This window comes from Scardinius erythrophthalmus (assembly GCF_964197995.2).
Source record: "Scardinius erythrophthalmus genome assembly, chromosome: 22".
NCBI classification, from domain to species: Eukaryota; Metazoa; Chordata; class Actinopteri; order Cypriniformes; family Leuciscidae; genus Scardinius; species Scardinius erythrophthalmus.
Genome location: NC_138242.1, coordinates 32260995 through 32281002, shown reverse-complemented (window position 1 = coordinate 32281002; position 20008 = coordinate 32260995). Strand labels below are relative to the sequence as shown.

At 37.3% G+C, this 20008-nt stretch overlaps 1 protein-coding gene across 1 annotated transcript in view; it reads right to left on the bottom strand.

The window, feature by feature from the left end:
* Nucleotides 1-6220: 6220 nt before the first annotated feature.
* LOC308682862 (uncharacterized protein) overlaps nucleotides 6221-20008 on the bottom strand; it is a 39536-nt gene continuing 25748 nt past the window's right edge. The window contains 38 exon segments of the mRNA XM_081352802.1: nucleotides 6221-6325; nucleotides 6674-6812; nucleotides 7885-7980; nucleotides 9574-9678; nucleotides 9777-10073; nucleotides 10173-10376; nucleotides 10459-10767; nucleotides 10953-11077; nucleotides 11158-11323; nucleotides 11443-11626; nucleotides 11791-11987; nucleotides 12085-12203; nucleotides 12281-12407; nucleotides 12492-12881; nucleotides 12958-13048; nucleotides 13464-13609; nucleotides 13695-13871; nucleotides 13953-14195; nucleotides 14287-14542; nucleotides 14629-14765; nucleotides 14848-14971; nucleotides 15117-15322; nucleotides 15402-15481; nucleotides 15571-15610; nucleotides 15613-15882; nucleotides 15996-16166; nucleotides 16266-16415; nucleotides 16572-16690; nucleotides 16788-16926; nucleotides 17318-17421; nucleotides 17504-17602; nucleotides 17692-17755; nucleotides 17856-17948; nucleotides 18231-18339; nucleotides 18445-18472; nucleotides 18562-18718; nucleotides 18798-18941; nucleotides 19026-19226. Coding sequence (XP_081208928.1) covers nucleotides 6309-6325; nucleotides 6674-6812; nucleotides 7885-7980; nucleotides 9574-9678; nucleotides 9777-10073; nucleotides 10173-10376; nucleotides 10459-10767; nucleotides 10953-11077; nucleotides 11158-11323; nucleotides 11443-11626; nucleotides 11791-11987; nucleotides 12085-12203; nucleotides 12281-12407; nucleotides 12492-12881; nucleotides 12958-13048; nucleotides 13464-13609; nucleotides 13695-13871; nucleotides 13953-14195; nucleotides 14287-14542; nucleotides 14629-14765; nucleotides 14848-14971; nucleotides 15117-15322; nucleotides 15402-15481; nucleotides 15571-15610; nucleotides 15613-15882; nucleotides 15996-16166; nucleotides 16266-16415; nucleotides 16572-16690; nucleotides 16788-16926; nucleotides 17318-17421; nucleotides 17504-17602; nucleotides 17692-17755; nucleotides 17856-17948; nucleotides 18231-18339; nucleotides 18445-18472; nucleotides 18562-18718; nucleotides 18798-18941; nucleotides 19026-19226 — 5823 coding nt within the window. The 3' untranslated portion in view covers nucleotides 6221-6308.

Below are 20008 nucleotides of genomic sequence, written 5' to 3'. Positions count from 1 at the left end.
TATCAATTTCTCACGATTTAATTAGCGATGTTTATTGTCAGAAAAGAAAAAGAGAGATCGATGTCCCCATCACTGTGTGTGTGTGGGCTATCAGCAGTGGAGAGTGTGTGCTGCCGTGAGGTGAACGCGTTTAGTTTAGTGGAGCAGCTCGACCCGCGACCGGCTGATCTGACGTGCCTGAACCCGTTTGTTTTGCGAATAGCTTATTCTCATTTCAGGCAGGATCACGGTCCCCTTGAAGTCAGCACACACGAGTATGTTAACAGTTGAGTTATTTTATCCATAATTTTTTTATCAAATAAAACATACAACCAACTTGTCTGTAGTTATGTAAGGCATCTATAGCTATGACTATGCCGGTAACTCTACTAGTGAGTTCCTCTTGTGACGTCACGCTCCATCTAGTGGAAGGGAGCGGGAGCGGTTAAAACCACTGTTAAAAGTGCCAACTTTTCATATTATATCAGCATTTTGGTATAAAAAACAATGGTGGGCAGTTCTTATCTTTATGTTTAATAAACACATTGCATTATCTTCGTGAAAAATTTAACCTGCAACTTACACTTTAAAAGACCCCAAAAATGTCATAAAGGCATAAAAATACTCAAACAAGTGGTCTGATCCAAGTCCAAGTCTTCTGAAGATGCACGATGGCTTTATAATAAACAGATTTACAACTTGCATATACTGAATTAAACACAGATGTTCAAATGATTGTGCGAAAACAACATTAGAGCGAGTAAATGCAGAATACAATTTTTTGGATTACTAGACATTTAGTTTGTGAAGTCATTTTGACACGTTTTCTTGTGATTAGAACTGTGATTGATTGCATTGATCATCTGAAGCGCGTATGCACTGCCGGCACTCCTCAAAGTGAAAGCGCAAACATCATTTAAATCACCTTATCACATTAAGTTTGAGTAGTATGATTATTCAAAGCGTTTTAGATGGTTTATTCTTAAATGTATAGTGCATTAATAGCGGGAGAGGCGGGACATATCTAGCACCAGGAGTGTCTGTGCGTGCGCGGTTTGTCTGTGTAAGAGACGAATGCCTGCATAGAAAGCTTGAGTACTGCGTGAGGGAATTAAAAAAAAAAAGTTTATGGAGTTTCAGTGACATTTTAACATTAAACTACTATATTTAATGTTGAATAAAATGTATAATAATGTAATGGGGGAATATTTGTGTGTCCTGATAATAATATAATCGATAATATAAAAATAATAAATATATAAATATAATATAAAATTGCGATAAGTATCATATAATGAGTTCAGTATCGCAATTTGTCATAGTTACACCCCTAATGCTTACAGAAGTTAATATATTCTAAATACATGACATCATTGTTACCGTTTCTGTGCATCAGTTAACATGAAGGTGCTTATAATTATTTCTTCTTAACAGAAAGAACAGGTCAAACTAACCGTCTTAGCCCCAGATCTGTTTCTAAACAGCTCTACTGCGTTGATTTGTTGTTGAGCCGTGTGAGCCATCACTCAAGACCTTTTGTGAAGTCTCTGGCCTGCCTTGACCTCTCATCCCTCAGTTATTCTGCACCCTCTCAACAAGCACCTTACTTAGTCTTATCACTTGGCCAATCTATTCTAGCCCCCTCATCCTTTACAGAGCCTCATTCTCAGCTGTCTTTTTACTCTGGTTTATCAGCACTCAGGAGCAAGAATGGAAGAAATGAGAGCAACCTTATGTCTAATAACGTTTGTAATCGGAGCTTCCTTTTGTCACTGGGTGCACTTGAATGGTCTTGCATCTGTTGGGTTAAATAGGAATCCATTGTGTCTACTTCCTGTCTTCTTCTTCAGACCATGCAGCTAGTTTTGACTTAAAAGCTGGAGTAGGTGTAATTAAGCATTAAACAATGGTACATTGATTAAATGCAACAGTGAAACTGAAAATAAAATTAAAAACCTTTTTTTTTTCCTTTGTTAAAATTAAAGTGTAAAATGTGAAAATGAAAGCTAATAATTTTTTTTAATAATATTCAATGATACTAAAATAACACTGCTTCAAAAGTCTGAAACCATATTCAATAATATGTGATTGAAGTCTACCAGGGGTGGGATGGTTTGAGGTGGGTTCCAGATTTGTATAGTTGTATTTCTGGATTTCTTGACCTTAAAAAAAAAAAACTCAAACAGTTGTTAACAAAAAAAAAGAAAATATAATTTAAGTATGGACAAAACTGAATGTTTTAGAATTTGGACAATTTTAATGTAAATGAGTTCAAATGAGTATGTGTCAGACCATTTCTACATCACTAAATTAAATCTGACATTGATCATGTGACTCCTTTGCAGAGAGGGTCAAAGTTTCAGTGTAAGCACATGATGCTCTTTGGAATGATCAAGTTTTGTTTCTCACTTCAAGTGCTGCTGCAAAAGAAACTCTAAAAATTAAATGTCAATTAAAACCACTTTTATTTAAAAAATATAAAATATGCATTTAACTACTGGTCTCAGACTTATTGAAACAATTTAATATTTCTTAACATTTTGATATGGTTGATCACCAAATGACACCCTCTGGTGGTGGTAGCTGTACACTCCAATTGTCAAGATTATCCGCACATAATCATGACAGCTAAGAGCAGGGATAGGCAACGTTGGTCCTGGAGTGCCACTGCCCCGCAGAGTTTTGCTCCACCCATAATCAAACACTTCTGAACAAGCTAATCAATGTCTTCAGGATTATTACGGCTACAGGCCGGCAAGTTTTTTATGTTTTTCTTCTTTTTCTGGATTGGTACTAAACTCTGCAGGACAGCGGCACTCCAGGACCGACGTTGCCTATCCCTGTCTTAGAGCATCCAATGAGCCAGGCTCTTAACTTCAGCGTGCAGTTGACATTTTGAAATATATAAATAACATTTTATAACTTTATTTTATTTATTTATTATTTTACATGTATCCAATTTAAAAAATATATTTCATATTATTTCAAACAGTACAATTCAAAATATTGTATAAAAAAAGTTTAAAAAAAATAATCCTATAAAAATGCACTCTGACCAGTATGGGTTTTCTGAATGCATTGCATCATGTGCCCAGGCTAAAAGCTTGACGGATAGCCCCAGTGTGCTTCAAAGCAGTGAATCATATAGTGTTTGAAGTCTGTTGCTGTCCCTCAGAGAGCTGACCGAGGGGCCATACCCTTCAAGTTGTCTTGTTTACGTGGCATTGTTTCCTTTACTTTAGCCCTGAGGACAAAGATAACCTGTTAAATTCCTTTGAGTGATAGTATGTAGGACATGTCTCATCTGTAGACGTCCATCACTTGCATGAACTCTTACTACTTAAGTTACATTACCTAATGCCTCCTCTATGCTATGCTTATGATATTGTTTAACCACCTTGAACTTTCCTAAGCTATGGCTACGTCTTATTAAACAATGTTAATGCACAAATTAGCCCCATTTTTTTACATTGCCTTGCCTATATGTCTAAGAAAAATGGTCATTGTAAAGTTTATAAGCTTTTTTAAGCTTTTTATGTGCGTCAGAGGCTCCTCTCACATATAGTACTGTATGTGCCAAGCTTTATGAAGCTCTTAAAATAGCACAAGTGACAAATGTTAAAGATGCCACGCTTTCTTCATCCAGTGTTAATCAACCCCCTCCTTCCTGACTCCTCCTTTATTTAACACGTCTGTTGGAGCCACTGCATAATCTTGAGAAACAACAGGCACTTGTCACATCTCTCCTACCCTTTGAGTAGTTCTGTAATGGACCGTTCCCTTGTCTGAAACGTGTTTGCTAGCTTTATTTCTATTTGCAACCATTAGAAAAGGTAAGTCAACGTCATGTTATCTACAGATTTTATTTGATTGTATTTTTTTTACATGTATGTTAACCCTCTGGGGTCTGATTTGCTGGATTTTCTTCACATAGTAGCACAATAGACTTAAATTACTCTGTCATTTATGGTCATACAGAAAAAAGAAATATGAAAAAAGAATCTGTGATATGTCTACTTCTGTATGTGTCCACTTACAATCAAATCAAAACATTGTGCTTTTGTAAAATAAAGAAAATAAACAGGGTGTGCGTTCTGCCTCTCCATCTCGCTGAACTTTTTTTTCTTGAGCACGTCTATAAACTGAAACAAAACTCAGCGAATACTTGTCACACATTTATGACCCATATATCTTTATAAACATTTAAGTGTGTACTTTTAAATGATCTGATTCAAACTGAAAACAAATATTCTCTGTTTAAGTAATTTGTATAAAACCAACAAGATGTCCAGTTTCTCAAGCGCTTGCTCATTAGTTTTAATTTGACCACGCCCACGCGCGCAAAAGAGATTGACATGCAAATCATCCACATGGAACGCGAACGCGCTCATTACCTCAAACACAAAGCACCAAACTTTATCAGTCTCTGCTTTTCGTCGAGTTTGGAAGACACACCGTGAGCTTACATTGGTTTTACCTCAGAAGAAGAAGAACGCGATTTCAAGACAAGAAAGATATAAGGTAAGAAATGTATTCTGAATTATATTAGTTAATGTTATTGTTGCATAAACTTCACATTGCAGTTGAACTGTTGCTAGATATATGGTGAATATTATAATATTTAGACCCGGGTTTACTATTAAATACTATGTTTGTGGATATCTGCTCAAACGTGATATGTATAATATGGTAACCATAATGTTTCATATTTTGGAGCGCGCTATGCGTTTGAATGTTTCATATTCAAAACGCGCTGTGCGTTTGAAAAGCAAAACTCACCAAACATTAGGCTTCATGTTTTTACTCCAATCTCATTTCATAATAACGAATGGAAACATTTGAAGTGACATATGATAATCAATATATTTTTCTATAGCGTGTATTGTTCTCTAGTGTTACTGAAGTCTTCCTTTTTAACGATTTATAGGCTGCTATAGGTTATTGTTATTATTATTTTATGCAGCACTGTGCGTAGCCTATGCCTACAAGGCACAACAAACCTGGTGTTAATTATATAATGTTGGAAACATTTGTGTGTGTGTGTATTCTGTGAATTTTAAAAAGCAATTTTAACCAGAAAAATCTAAAATGTATTCCCAAAATCGTGCAGCCCTGTAGTTTCTCTTGATATCAGCATGTTCACAGGGTTTTTTTTTTTTTTTTTTACAGGGTCCAGATGCCCCACTGATGAGTCCTGCTGACTTCAACATTCACATGAGTCTCTGTACATGAACATGGTAAAGTGTAAAATCAAACACCTTGGAAATGAAAGGTATGTACAGTGTTTTTAGGAATGACACAAAGGTCGCTGTCTTTGGATCATTGTTTTCAATAGTGTGCTTTTAGTCATTTGTTGTGTATCTTTGGATTATGTTGTGTTGTAAATAAATCCAAACAATCAAAAAGCCATTCTTTTTTAAATCTCCTCATTCTTTGTGCAAGGTTGCTCAGAATGATAGGGCCTGATAGCTCCTAATAGGGCCATTAGGGGAGGGTCTTTGTCTTTCTCAGGTGTGAAAGCCATAAATATTCAGGATGTGTTTACGCCTACTCGCATAAAGCTTTCTTACACAAAAAACGTCTTACAAATTTTAAATCAATATATTGTCTTATCTGAATGAGCAGTCAGGAGGATTTTCACATAGTTTTGAAGCAAATATTCTAGGCTACGTGATACAATTTTCAAATGTTGTGTGAAGAAATAATCAGTATGGGTTTCATGACCTTATTTCAGTGACAATTGTTTTAGTTTTTTTCACAAACCACGCATAAATGTCATTATCTCAAAACTACAAACTTTTACATACATGCTGCTGACATATTATTGTAGCAGAGTTTGTGCTAAATACAGTGTAACCAGATTTTAGCCATGAAAATGTCACAAGTAACAGAAATAAGCACAAATGTCAGAGCATGTCAGAACACCTCCAAGGCCCAGAAAACACCTCGGACCCCAGAGGGTTAAGGGCCTGTTCTGACCTGTTTTAATAATTTCTGCTAGAAGTTATTGTTGAGGTTTTGGGAGAATGACCTGCATTACATTTTATTTAGCTATTAATGTTCATAACTACATTAACCAGCACACCTAATCTTAACAAATGACAATTTATGTAGTGGTCTGCTAATGCCTGAAAAAATGGTTTTAGCAAGTTTTTTTACTCTTTAATTTGACTTTGTAAAGCACACACAGTTTACACCACTAGTGACAATGACAATTTAGTTTTAAAATAACACAATGTGGCAGATGTTTAATTTGCACATTTTCTTTATTCTATTTCAAGACTAATGGATTCAAAGCGACACACAAGATTTTGAGAGATGGGAGAGCTTCATTCCTCATCATGTCCTTTCTGTTCAAAGGAGAAAAAAAGTCAAAGATGTAAGATTAATTTATCTTATTAGAAAATATAATACATTTTGCCCATAAATATAATTGTTTAAAATTATTTTCCATATTTCCTTGCAAAATTTAATTGCACAGTAGGAAAATGGAGTTGCCATTAGCTCTGCTTATCAAGGATTTTCGAAGCAACATCATGTTATTTTCCACTTGAAAGTTATGAAATATTATGTTGGTAGGTTTCCAGAGTCAAATAGTTACTTTAAATTTTAGTTTGCTTTAGAGTAAATGTTAATGACAGTATGCACCACACCTAGCCAAGTCATTTAACATTTGTTTGAAAACAACCAATACTTGCCTTGGATCCTGAATCACGGCTCTTGGCTCTCAGCTTGTTGACCTGAGATTCAGCAATATCAGCCCTCTCCTCTGCCTCATCCAGCTCATGCTGTATCTTACGGAACTTGCCCAGATTTGCATTAGCCTGTTCCTCCTGTAAAAACATGAAGATATTTTCTCAAGCAATCCCATGCCAAGAAAATAAGCCACATTTTTGGTCACGCTTCTGATTAGGGTCTAATTCTCACTATTACTATTAACTACGACTTTTGCCTTAATAATAAAAATAATAAAATCAATTTTAAAATAAAAAATAGTAGTTAATGTTATCACCTTGGACTAAAACTAACTGAATTCGCTCACACGGGGTATAACTACTTCCCAATTTATTTATTTTGTGGAATTTTTGTACTTTATTGGGAATTTTTTCCCACATTGTTACACTTGTGTTCCCCGTCATATCATATTATAATATGACGGCCTACCAAAAAAAGCGTATAAGTCTCTTGTTATGCTATATTATCACCAAATATTGGATTCAATCTTTTTGTTAACTTGTTTTCTTTCAATTAGGACAGGTTTTGTAATCCTTTTTGGAACTGATTGATTGTAGGCCTCATTGATCTGATCTTATGCACCTCAGGTTTGAAGTGAAAAGGGCAATATTTGTGGATAATTTTGTTAATATAAAAAAAAAATTATGAAATTGCACTGTTTATCACACTAGTGTGCTCTAATGTTTAACCCGGAAGTTTGTTTTGAAATTCTTTTATCTTGTACAAAATGGCACAAAGTCAAACTTGTGTAGTTCCCGGTCAAATATGAAATATGATGTTCGTCATGTTCACATATGGTCATGTGTGCAGGCCTCATTGATCTGAGGATAAAGTTCATCTCTGTTAAAAATAAAGATTATAATACGTAAAATTGTTTGTGTGTGTGTGTGTGTGTGTGTGGTAGCTTGAGTGTTGGTCCGAGGCCTTTATCTTTGCAAGCGATCAATCAGTTTAAAAAATAAATACAAAACCTGTACTAATTGAAAGAAAACAAGTTGACAAAAAGATTGAACCCAATATTTGGTGATAATATTACATAACGGGTGATTTACAAGCAATTTTTAAAAGGCCGGCCATTTTTGACCGAGAACACCAAAGGTGTTTCAACACAGCTTAAGGGTAAAGCATGATTAGATTCATACGTTTTTACTGAAATTATCTTAAACATACCGCCTCCTCAGCAGTTCTTTTGTAGGATTTGACCTTCAGCTGGAGTTTGTCCACCAGATCCTGAAGACGTGCCAGATTCTTACGGTCCTCCTCAGTCTGCATATAAAGTCAGTTGTTGTTGTTTTTTGACATATTACAGTTATGTCAAAAAAAAAAAAAAGTGATCAGATTACAGTTAATTTTTTTTGAATTTTGTAAAAAATGGGAATACTATCAGGATTACAATGGTTTCACTTAAAACTAAATAAATTAGTATTTTGACAATATAATGCTATATTGACAGTGTGGATCCCGGTTATATCCATGGAGATATCCATCAGGCTGGCCACATAATAAAAAAATTTGAATTAATAGCTTATGGGTCGCAGGTCGATGAGAAATAAATAATTAATATGTTGATTTTTATAAAGACACGGAACTCTCATTTCACAGTAAAACACAATGAATGTGCGTTTTCAGTAAAGGAAAAAATATGCCATGAGCATCTCCTAGTGGTCATTATATAAAACACAGGAAAAAAGGAATAATTGCTTAATAACTTAATAGCTTCCTAAAAATATACACAAGCTTAACAAAAAAACATGATGGAAATCTTAACGTGTAATCTTTTTAATCAGGCACTAATTTGCATACTCTCATTAAGCTACACAGTGGCGGGGTCCACTTGTTTAAAGGGATACTCCACTTTTTTTGGAAATAGGCTCATTTTACAACTCCCCCAGAGTTAAACAGTTGAGTTTTACCGTTTTCGAATCCATTCAGCCGATCTCCGGGTCTGGCAGTACCACTTTTAGCATAGCTTAGCATAGATCATTGAATCGGACAGGACCATTAGCATCTCTCTCAAAAAAATGAAAGAAATTTCCAAAAGGAGAATTAAAAACAAAAAAGAAGGAAAGAAAAGTACCGTGTGGGAGCATTTTACTGAAATAGTTAACCAGGACGAATCAAGTGATATGTGATATGTAACGGCTTGTGCAGCGCTGTATGTATTTGACAAACTCATAAAGCATATATCCAGCCTTTGCTTGGGATGAATGTATTTAATTTCTTGTGTGTGTGTTTGTTCGGGAAAGTTGCAATGACGGAAACAGTGACAATTTATGTTTGAAGGGCGTAAAGCCTGTGTTTAGGCTATTAAGGAAATGTAATTTTGCCAAAGAAGAACTTTTACTTTAAATAGCTAAATGTCAATTTTAAAAAAGCCTACTTCAGTGTAATATGTTACCATACCAACATGCTTAACATGCTTAAGAATTAGAATAATTGTAATGTGACGATTCAGTTGATGTTAGAACTGATCCGCACATCTCTAATTGACAGCTGGTTCTGTTGCCAGTCATGACTCATGTGAGTCACCTGCTGGTGCATGGCAATCATTGTCATAAATATTGCTTTTTTCTTTACGTTATTTACATATGTGACCTTGAAGGAATCCGAAAGTAATCAGATTACATTACATTATTTGCTTTCACTTTGTGGTGCTTGGATTACGTTACTAAAAACCTTTTTTAATTAAGTTATTTTTTTTAACTGTAATGGAATACATATTTAATGTAACCCTCCCAATATATATGTAGTATATAGTCTGTATATAGTCAGAGCATAAATTGACTTGACCACAATTTATGTTGTTTTATAAAATCTTTGCATGAATAAAAAGACATTTTTTGTGCCAAAAAAAGTGACCTGGTAGGTGAGCTCCTTGATGCGTCTCTCATATTTACGGACTCCTTTCACAGACTCGCTCGCCTTTCTCTGTTCTATCTCCACCTCATTTTCCAGCTCTCTGACCTAAGAGATGTGTAAAAGGGTTAGCTAATCAAACAAAAGTATTTAAATAACAGAAAAAAAAAACAATAGACTTGTTTTCAAAAACTTGAGCAACTTACTCTGGATTCCAGTTTCTGGACCTGCTTCTTGCCTCCCTTCATGGCGATCTGCTCAGCCTCATCCAGACGGTGCTGCAGGTCCTTGATGGTCTGCTCCATGTTCTTCTTCATGCGCTCCAGATGAGCACTGGTGTCCTGCTCCTTCTTCAGCTCCTCTGCCATCATGGCAGCATCAGTGATGGCCTTCTTGGCTTTTTCCTCAGCATTCCTGCACTCCTGCACTGCCTCCTCAACCTCAGTCTGAAGCTGAGTATTATCTCCCTCCAGCTTCTTCTTCTGATTCAGCAGGCTGGTGTTCTGAACATGGACAATGTTGACATTCATGTAGTCTCTAGTTGATATTGATACCAAGAATGTGTTTAAAGTTTTAATTCATCTAATACAGATGTGTCATACCTGAGAATGCAGGAGCTGAACTCTCTCACTGACATCCAGCAGTTCCTGCTCAGCCAGTTTCCTTCCTCTCTCAGTTTGTTCCACCATGGATCTCAGCTCATCCAGTTCAGCCTGCAGCAGATTGTTGCGTCTCTCCACAATGGCGATGTTCTCTTTGAGATCTTCATTACCACGAAGAGCGTCATCTAGTTGCAGTTGGGCATCCTGTAAATTTTTACAAATGAAAAGACTGAAGAACTATGTTCACCTAATCATTATAACATCTTGATTTGAAGATTCTTCATACTTTGAGATGTCCATGAAGACCCTTGAGTTGCTTCTGGGCTTCTGATGCCTGTCTGTTAGCCTGACTGAGCTGAATCTCCATCTCATTGAGGTCTCCCTCCATCTTTTTCTTCAGCCTGAGAGCTTCATTCCTGCTGCGAGACTCTGATTCCAGTGAGCTTTGCAGGGTATCCACCATTCTCTGCTGGTTCCTCTTGGCCTGCTCCATCTCTTCATCTTTCTCTGTCAGCTTACGTTCAATATCAGCTTTGACCTGATTGAACTCCAGCTGAGCTCTAAGTATCTTGCCTTCCTCGTGTTCAAGGGAGCCCTATAAAGAGTAAAATGGGTGTTTGTTATAATTGAGATTTAAAGTTTTTGTTTAGCCCTGTGTTGTGGGGTGGGAAGTGACCTCCCTTAAAATAATCTGGAATGATCAATTGCTTTAAACAACAGCTTGATTTAAATCAAAGAGTTGTCCAATGAATAACTTTGGGGAAAATGGTTTTCTTTTACCTCAGCCTCCTCAAGAGCAGTTTGTATCTCTTGTTTCTCCTGCTCCAGTTGTTTTCGTAGTTTCTCCAGCTCATGAATATTCTTCCCACTCTCACCAAGTTGCTCAGTGAGGTCAGAAATTTCCTCTGTGCAATAGAAATAACATGTGAGCTCACAAATACAAGCAATTAAAGTAATGATTTGGAGTTGTAAAAACCACTCTTACCTTGGAGATTCTTGTTCTCCCTCTTCATGCTCTCCAGGTGGTCCAATGACTCCTCATATGAGTTTTTCAATTTAAAGAGTTCAGTGCTCAGAGATCTAGCTTCTTTTTGGGCACTTTCCAGTTCAGTTTGGGTCTCCTCATACTTCTGCTTCCACTCAGCCAGGACCTGGTTAAATTTTACAAGGCCAAATGGTCAATGAGAGCAGTGCAGTTTGCTGGTATTTCGTTTTGTAAATATATGACTAATTTTTCCAGCTAATGACAAAATGTACTTTCTCTCCTTACTTTATCAAAGTTTCTTTGCTTCTTGTCCAGAGCAGCAGCAGCAGCATTGGATCTCTCCACATCCACCATGAGATCTTCAATCTCATTCTGCAGCCTGTGCTTGGTCTTCTCCAAAGAGGAGCATTTAGCATTAACAGCTTCCACAGCTTCTTCTGCATCTTGCAGACGCTGAGCCAGTTTCTTCCTGTAATAATTAAAATACAAAGGATAGTAAATATCAGAAGTAGCATTCATTAAACTGTATTTAAACGTGTTTAAAAGGCCACAAAGTATTGCAGAAAATTCAGAAAAGTGTCTCATCACTAAAGACCAAACTCTTTTAACATTTAAATATTGTTTGTTTCTTACTTTGCTTCCTCCAGCTCCTCAGTCCTCTGGATGGCATCAGTTTCATACTTGGTTCTCCACTGAGCCACTTCAGAGTTTGCCTTGGACATACTACGCTGTAGCTCAGCCTTGGCTTCTTGCTCCTCCTCATATTGCTCCCTCAGCAGATCAGCATCATGACGAGCAGACTGAACTGCATGGGCCAGGGCATTCTTAGCCTGAAGACAAACAAATATTTGCGGCCAGTTGTTTATTATTACAATAGTGAATTTTTATGTCTTTAGCAAAAAGACTTAGAAGGAGATTTTTGTAAACCTTGATTTCTTCTTCGAGCTGTCTCTTGAGGTCTTCAATTTGCTGAGTGTAGGACTGCTTGCCTCTGGTTAACTGAGACACCAGGGAGTCTTTCTCCTCAAGCTGTCTGGCAAGTTCACCTAAAATGCAATATTTAAAAACAAAAAATGACTTTTTTTCCAAGCATCACTATGGTACAGTTGGTAAGTGTTCTTACCATTTTCGGTTTGCAGCTTGGCTTTTTGCATGGTGAAATCATTGATAGTGCGCTGACCTTCCTCAGCCTTGGTTCTGTACTCACTCATTTGGTCTTCCAGTGTTCTGCACATTTTCTCCAGGTTTGTCTTGAGGATAAATTATATCGTAGTTGATTGCTTTCTTTGACAACACATAATTTATAGACTCTAAGCATAATTTCTCTCACTCACCTTTGCCTTTGCAAGCTGCTCCATGTTGGAGACCACATCGTCCAGTTCCAGTTTGAGTTCACTCTTCTCTTTCTCCAGCTTCTGCTTCACTCTCTGGAGGTTGTCAATCTGCTCCCCCAGATCAGCCACACTGTCTGCATGTTTCTTCCTCAGTGAAGCAGCAGTGGCCTCATGATGCAGAGTGGACTCTTCAAGGTCTCTGCGCAGTTTCTGGAACTCAGCTTCACGTTTCTTGTTCATCTCAATCTGGGAAGCAGTGGCTCCACCAGCCTCCTCCAACCTCTCACTGATCTCCTCCAGTTCTCTGGACAGATCAGCTCTCTGTTTCTCAACTTTAGCACGGGCAGCTCTCTCAGCCTCCAGCTCTTCCTCAAGCTCTTCAATTCTGGCCTAGTAATGTGCATAAATTAAACATGTAGGTTATATATCCAAATGTCTTATTAACACTTATTAAGACAAAGTTTACCTGCAACTCTTTCAGTTTTTTCTGGAGTTGGGACTCCAAAGCTTGTCCATCTTCAATCTTGCTATTGAGCTGGCTTATTTCAAAGTCCTTTCTGCCAAGTAAACAGGATGACACATGAATGATTGCATGAAATTTCAAATGACAATATCAGGTAACACTTTACAATAAGATCCCATTAGTTAACGTTAGATAATGTATTAAACAACATTAACTAACAATAAACATTTTTTTTTTAACTTTGTTAACATTAATTCATAAAAAGAAAGCTTTTCACTGTTAGCTTGTGAGCTCAGGTCCATTTAATAATATTAACAGTATTAACAATATTACATTTTTATTATGTTAGTAAATGTTTAAATTTACATTAAGTAAGATTAATAAATGCAAGTATTTTTCAATATTATTTCATGTTAAATAATGTAGTTAACTGAAGTCAAATGGAAATGTATTAACCAAATTTTTTTTTAATATTAAAATTGGATTTTATAGTATATAATATATATTACTTCTTTATCCGCTCCTCCATCTGCTGCTTATCATTTTCCAAATCAATCACATTCTCTTGAGTCAACTTCAAGTCCCCCTCAAGTTTTCTTTTAGCTCTCTCAAGATCCATGCGAATTTTCTTTTCTTGTTCCAGAGAACCTTCAAGCTAAATTTCATCCAAAAAAATTATTACACAATTACTTTATAAAGCTTCTCAGTTTAATTCTAGTGTTGTGTTTTCTGGCTCTTACATCATCTACTTGTTGCTCCAGCTTGGCTTTGGCTTTGGTGAGTGTGTTGACTTTGTCTTCCTCACTCTGGAGGTCATCCAGCGTTTGCTGATGGGCCTCCTGAAGAGCTTTCTTCTCCTTGGTCAGCTTAGCGATGATCTCATCCAAAGCTGCCATCTCTTCTGTCAGGTTTTTAACCTGTAGAAAGGTGTCATTGTATCAAGGGACACTTAACACACAATTCTAACATCACTAACAGGTTCAGTATTGAAAACTGACCTTGTTCTCAGTGGCATGTTTCTCTTTCTCCACTTTGGCCAGAGTGAGCTCAAGATCATCAATGTCCTTCTTGAGTTCAGAGCATTCATCCTCCAGCTTTCGTTTCTTTGCAGTCAGCTCAGAATTCATTTCCTCTTCATCCTCCAGTCTCTCAGTCAGCTCTTTGAGTTTGGCCTCAAGCTGGATCTTGCTCTTGATCAGACCCTCACATCTCTCCTCAGCATCTGTTAGATTATCTTGCTCCTATCAACATGAGAAAAAAAGGAAAACTTGTTTTGTTTTCTGACCTGTGAAAATGTGAAAAGTGCAATGTTGTATTCCCATGTGAACTTACAGTCTGCACTGCAAGCTGCAGGTCGTTCTTCTCTTGGAGAAGAGAAACCATCTTTTCCTCAAGCTCCTTTCTGCGGGCTTCAGATTTGGCATAAGCCTCCTTCAACTTCAGGAATTCCTCCTTCATGTTGGCCATTTCTTTCTCAGTCTCTGCACTTTTCAGCAGTGGCTTGATCTTGAAGTAGAGCTTCATCCAGGGCCAATTCTTGACACCCATGAAAGCACGTACATTCCACTGGATCACCAACAGAGCATCTCTGTGGATATTAAAAAAGAATAGTCAGTCTTGCATTATAAATGTAACTTGGAGAACATGTTAAAGATTGAAAAGCTAAAATCGAACCTTCTTTCCACAATTTTCTGGAACTCAACTCTTGATAGAAAACCACGAGCCCTGGCCTGAATTCCAGTTATAATAAGTGCGAGACGGTCATCTCGCATCTCTTCAAGAGTGCCCAGAAGACCAGCCTTAAAAAATACCTAAATAGTAAAGAATTTTGCATCAAAAAGGTTGACAATGGAAAAGTGGTTTTGGCAAAAGTTCATGTTAATATAATAATACCTTTGTATGTCCTAACTTGTACTGGTTGTGATCGATGTCTAGAGAGCCCAGAAGTTTTTCTGCACCCTTCTTGTTATCAATAAACTGTCCCTCAGGGATAGCAGCAGGATTTAGGATGCGGTATCTACCAAAAAAACAACACACATTAACAATTATATTATATGTATTTATTTTGTTTCTAGCAAATTATTAAATTTGCAACTTGCAATAACTTGGAGTCGTACATAATTATTTTGTAAAACATAAAAGTCATTTGGTTTCATACTAACCGTTGTTTGAAATCTCCATACAGGATCCTGTTGGGGAATCCCTTTCTGCAGATCCTGATGCCCTCTAGCACACCGTTACAGCGCAGCTGGTGCATGACCAGAGGATTCTCCATCGCCCCAGGAGTCTTGCTCTCATTGGGGATGATGCAGCGCACAAAGTGAGGGTGAGTTGACCTCAAGTTGGTCATCAACTTGTTCAAATTCTCCTGTTGGTAGACCATAGAGGATTTAGATTTATATGTGATAAAACCTTGTGAGACAATATAGTGTTACAATATTTCGTACCCTATGAAGGGCTGACACCGTCTGGAAGGAAGAACCCTTCTTTTTGCTACCTTTGGCAGCCTTTCCTCCAGAATCCGCAGCTGTGAAATAAATGATTTTTGTTATTATTAAACAGTAAAAGTAGTGCTTATTATTACACATTAGTAGTCACATTTCAGTGCGTACTAACCTGATTCAGCACCAGCGTAATTAGCAAACAGAATAGACAGAACAGCTTAAGAGTTGACTTCTGGAACAACCCTACAACCGTCTCATTGAGAGGGTCCTTGTTCTTCACCAGCCAGTTTGAAATGTTGTAGTCCACAGTGCCAGCATAGTGAACAAGGGCAAAATGGGCCTCTGGTCTACCCTTCACAATCCTAGGCTTCTGGAAGTTTGGATTTTTCCCCAAATGGTTGTCATAAAGCTTAGCTTTAAATGTTGCATCACTGGCTTTGGGGAACATGCACTCCTCTTCAAGGATGGACATGATACCCATGGGCTACAATGAATTGTAGATAGTGGAAGTCAATATATTAGTTTGCCACAAGAGTTAATACTGAAAATAATGATTTTTCCCCTCACAGTATAATCAGCAACATTATATTCACCCACCTTCTCAATAAGCTCAATACAAGCCTGCAAGTCCATGCCAAAGTCAATAAACTCCCACTCAATGCCCTCCTTCTTGTATTCCTCTTGCTCCAGCACAAACATGTGGTGGTTGAAGAACTGCTGCAACTTCTCATTAGTGAAGTTGATGCACAGCTGCTCAAAGGTGTTGAACTGCAGGTGGAATATATTGTATAATCACAGTGGTCAAACAGGTTGCACTGCTTCTTGGATTTGTTCTTAAATAACAATAATAAGTTGATTTCAACTTACATCAAAAATCTCAAATCCAGCAATGTCCAGCACACCAATGAAGTACTGGCGAGGCTGTTTGGTGTCCAAGGATTGGTTGATTCTCACAACCATCCAGAGGAACATCTTCTCGTACACTGACTTTGCCAGAGCACCAATAGAGTAGTACACCTAATAAAGAAAAGATTGAATTTTGCAGAATTTGACACATTGCAAACTAGAGAGCGATTTTTCGGAGATATTAAAGTTTTTGTTGGTATGTCTTGGAAAGCAAACTATGATGTTGAAAACTGTAATGACCAGTACATTATTATTTTCATTCTTTACCTGCTGGACATTCTGTCCCTTGGTGACCCACTCATTTCCTACTTTGACTCTTGGGTGACACAAACCCTTGATCAAGTCAGCTGAATTTAGGCCCATTAGGTATGAGACTTTGTCAGCATCTACATGTTAAATAAGAATACAGAGATAAGAATATATATACAACATGTCTTAGACTTTTTTTTCCCTTATGAAACTAAGATTCCAAGTTATTCTGACCCTCAGTCCCATCAGCCTCAGCCTGTTCCTCTCTTTGCTTCTGTTTGAACTTCATGTTGCCGTAGTGCATGACGGCGCCAGTCAGCTTGTAGATGCTGTTCTTCTCCTCATGGGTGAAGCCCAACACATCGAACGCTTCCTACAGCAAATGTACAGAGCATGTTAAATTTCATGGCAATTGTTTCATATTCTTCTTTTTGGCAAGTACATTAAATGTCTTTCTTTATACTTTTTAAAGAATAGACTGGCCAAGAGAATAAATTATTCTCTTTCAAGTCGTTCTAAACCTGTATGACTTCTTCTGTGGAACACAAAAGTAGAGCATGTTTACGCTGTTCTTTTCCTCACACAATCACATGGCTTCAGAAAAACAAGTTTCAATTCATGTTCCACAGCAGAAGCGCAGTCATACGAGTTGTCAAATGTGCTAATGATCACTAAATTGCAAATGCTGGGTGGACTATTACTTATAATATTTTATAATGTGGTATCTTGTATTGTAAGCGGCCTATGTTTTACCAAACACCCACATCAGTGGCCATCAGCTCGTCACCGTCATCAATAGAAGCCACTTGTGTTTCTCCTTGGGAGATAAAGGCGTAGTCATAGGGGTTGTTGGTGATGAGCAGCATCTCTAAGTAGAATGGCAACATAGATCAGAAAAGATTCTTCTAAATAGAGATGGCAATATTAATAGATATGATGGGTAAGTTTACCAAGCAGTTCTGGTCTTCTTTGGGACAGAATCTGATAGAAGATGTGGTAGTCTCTCTCAGCCTTGAGCTGAAAAGTGACACGAGACTTCTCCAGCAGATCTAAATGATTTGATGAATAGATGAATATCAAAACAGTTACACATTTCATCAATATGTGATTTGTTGGAATGATGTTGGGCAATACTTACAAGTCTCAATGTCAGCAGAAGATAACTTTCCACTGACGCCAAAATGGATACGGATAAATTTACCCTGTAAATAAAGCAATAAATTATATAATACATAACATGCTCATATAGCATATCATGAAAACCAATATAGATAACAACACCAATGTAAAAACCCCACTTACAAATCTGGAGGAGTTGTCATTTCTGATGGTCTTGGCGTTACCGAAAGCCTCCAGAGCAGGATTACACTGGATGATTTGATCCTCCAGAGTACCCTGAGAATCACATTTTAATAAATAAGTGTGTAAAAAATTTGATGTATCTACTTTTCAGTTAACAGCCATGCATATTTTCTGACATTATGTTGTCTTGTAATGATAATAATCACAGTAGTAAAAAATAATGAAGAAAACAAAAATGTTTTTTTTTTGTTTACGTGTAAATGCATTGCAATATGGTACAAGTAAGGGAGTATCAAATTATGACATTTTTTGTATGCTATGCTATATGGAAGGTATATTCATCTATAATGAGCCATTTTTGAGGAAATTAAGCACCTTTTTCTCCATTGATGGATCCTTCTTGCCAGGCGATGCTGCTGCAATGCTTGCAAAATACTGGATTACTCTTTTAGTGTTCACAGTCTTTCCAGCACCGGATTCTCCACTTAGAATAAAAATGGATAATTTAAAGACTGATAAAATACAGCATAGAAAGAAACTATTGGTAAAAGGAGGAATATTATGCTATGTCATCATATGCATTACGTACGTGATCAGGACAGACTGGTTTTCTCTGTCTGTGAGGGAACAAAATATAAGAAACTTAGCATTTGAAACTGCATTAGAAATTAGATGTCTAAAAAATGACTGCAAGTCAGATCATCACCTGACAGCATGTACTGATAGGCATTGTCTGAGATGGAGAAGATGTGTGGAGGGGCCTCAGTTCGTTTCTTTCCTCTATAGGCAACAACGACTTCCTGGTTGTACACTGGCAGCCACTTGTAGGGATTCACATTGACACAGAAGAGCCCAGAGTAGGTCTGTAAGAGATTCACAGAAGGTTTAGATCTACTCATCTACGATAAAGAGAACGTGTGAGTGTTTTAAGACTCGACTCACGTAGATCATCCAGGCTGCGTAACGCTCTTTGAGGTTAAACAGCACAGCGGGCTCGTGCAGGAAAGTGAACATCGCCATGTCCTCAATTTTATCAAACTTTGGCGGGTTCTGGGGGTGAACATCATCCTCCTTCACAGTTACTGTCTGTGGATAACACACAAAAAATGTTTTGACAGCCACACTGTATTTCTGTCAACAATCTACAACAATGCAGAGATTAGATCTTACCTTCCCGAATTCAGTGTCAACAGTGACTTTGTCACCATCTCTACTGGTTATGGAAGCTTTGACGTACTCAACCTCAGGGTCGGGCACAAAGCATTCTTTCTTCATGTCAAAGGGGCGAGTTTGGGCCTCCAGACGCTCCTTGTCTGACTTTCGTAAGAACGGAGCAGCTGGCCCGAACTCTGCCATCACAGCATCCCCCATCTTTCAATCAGTCTGAGAAATATGACAAAATTCTCTTCAATTAAAACTTGTTTATAATTTAAAATTATATTGTAAAAATAATAATAAATGAAATATAATTATTTATAAAAAATAATATATTTCTAATTATTTCAGGGTGTCCGGAGGATCTTAAAGTATTAAAAGTTTATAAATCAGTTTAGAGAAAATGTAGGCCCTTAAAAAGTATTAAAAAGTCTTAAATGCCATTTTCAAAGGTATTAAATTGTGTATCATCTTTTCATTATGTATATTTGCCCAAAGAGGTTGTATGCTAAAGTTTGCCAGAATTTAATCATTGCGTCGGCAAATAGTGGGATTCTGTGTAGTTTATTTATGGAATCCCGCTAGATGTGACGTCATCTGTTACCGCACTCACTGCCTGACTGCACTGCTGCGTGATCGCGCATATGTCTCTCTACGCCCGGCAGACGACGACATTATGTGATCAAATACAATCGACACACTCCACAGCGCCACCCAGTGCATCTAATTATAACTTTGAGCTAGTGCTTGGATTTATCATGGATTCACAGCATTTATGGCCAGCAAAGCAACGTAGTAAAATTCAAATAGTATTTTATTTTTCGAATAATAATTACAGATTGAATATTCGTGCACACCCCTAGTACTGACATTCTGTGTTTGAAGGACTTGCTCTGGTGCATCAAATGAAGCACTCCGTAATCACAGGTAAACTGTCTGACCAGTCAGGTGTCTGTCATGAGAAGTGTACCACAAAAGAGCTATGATTTGCATACAGT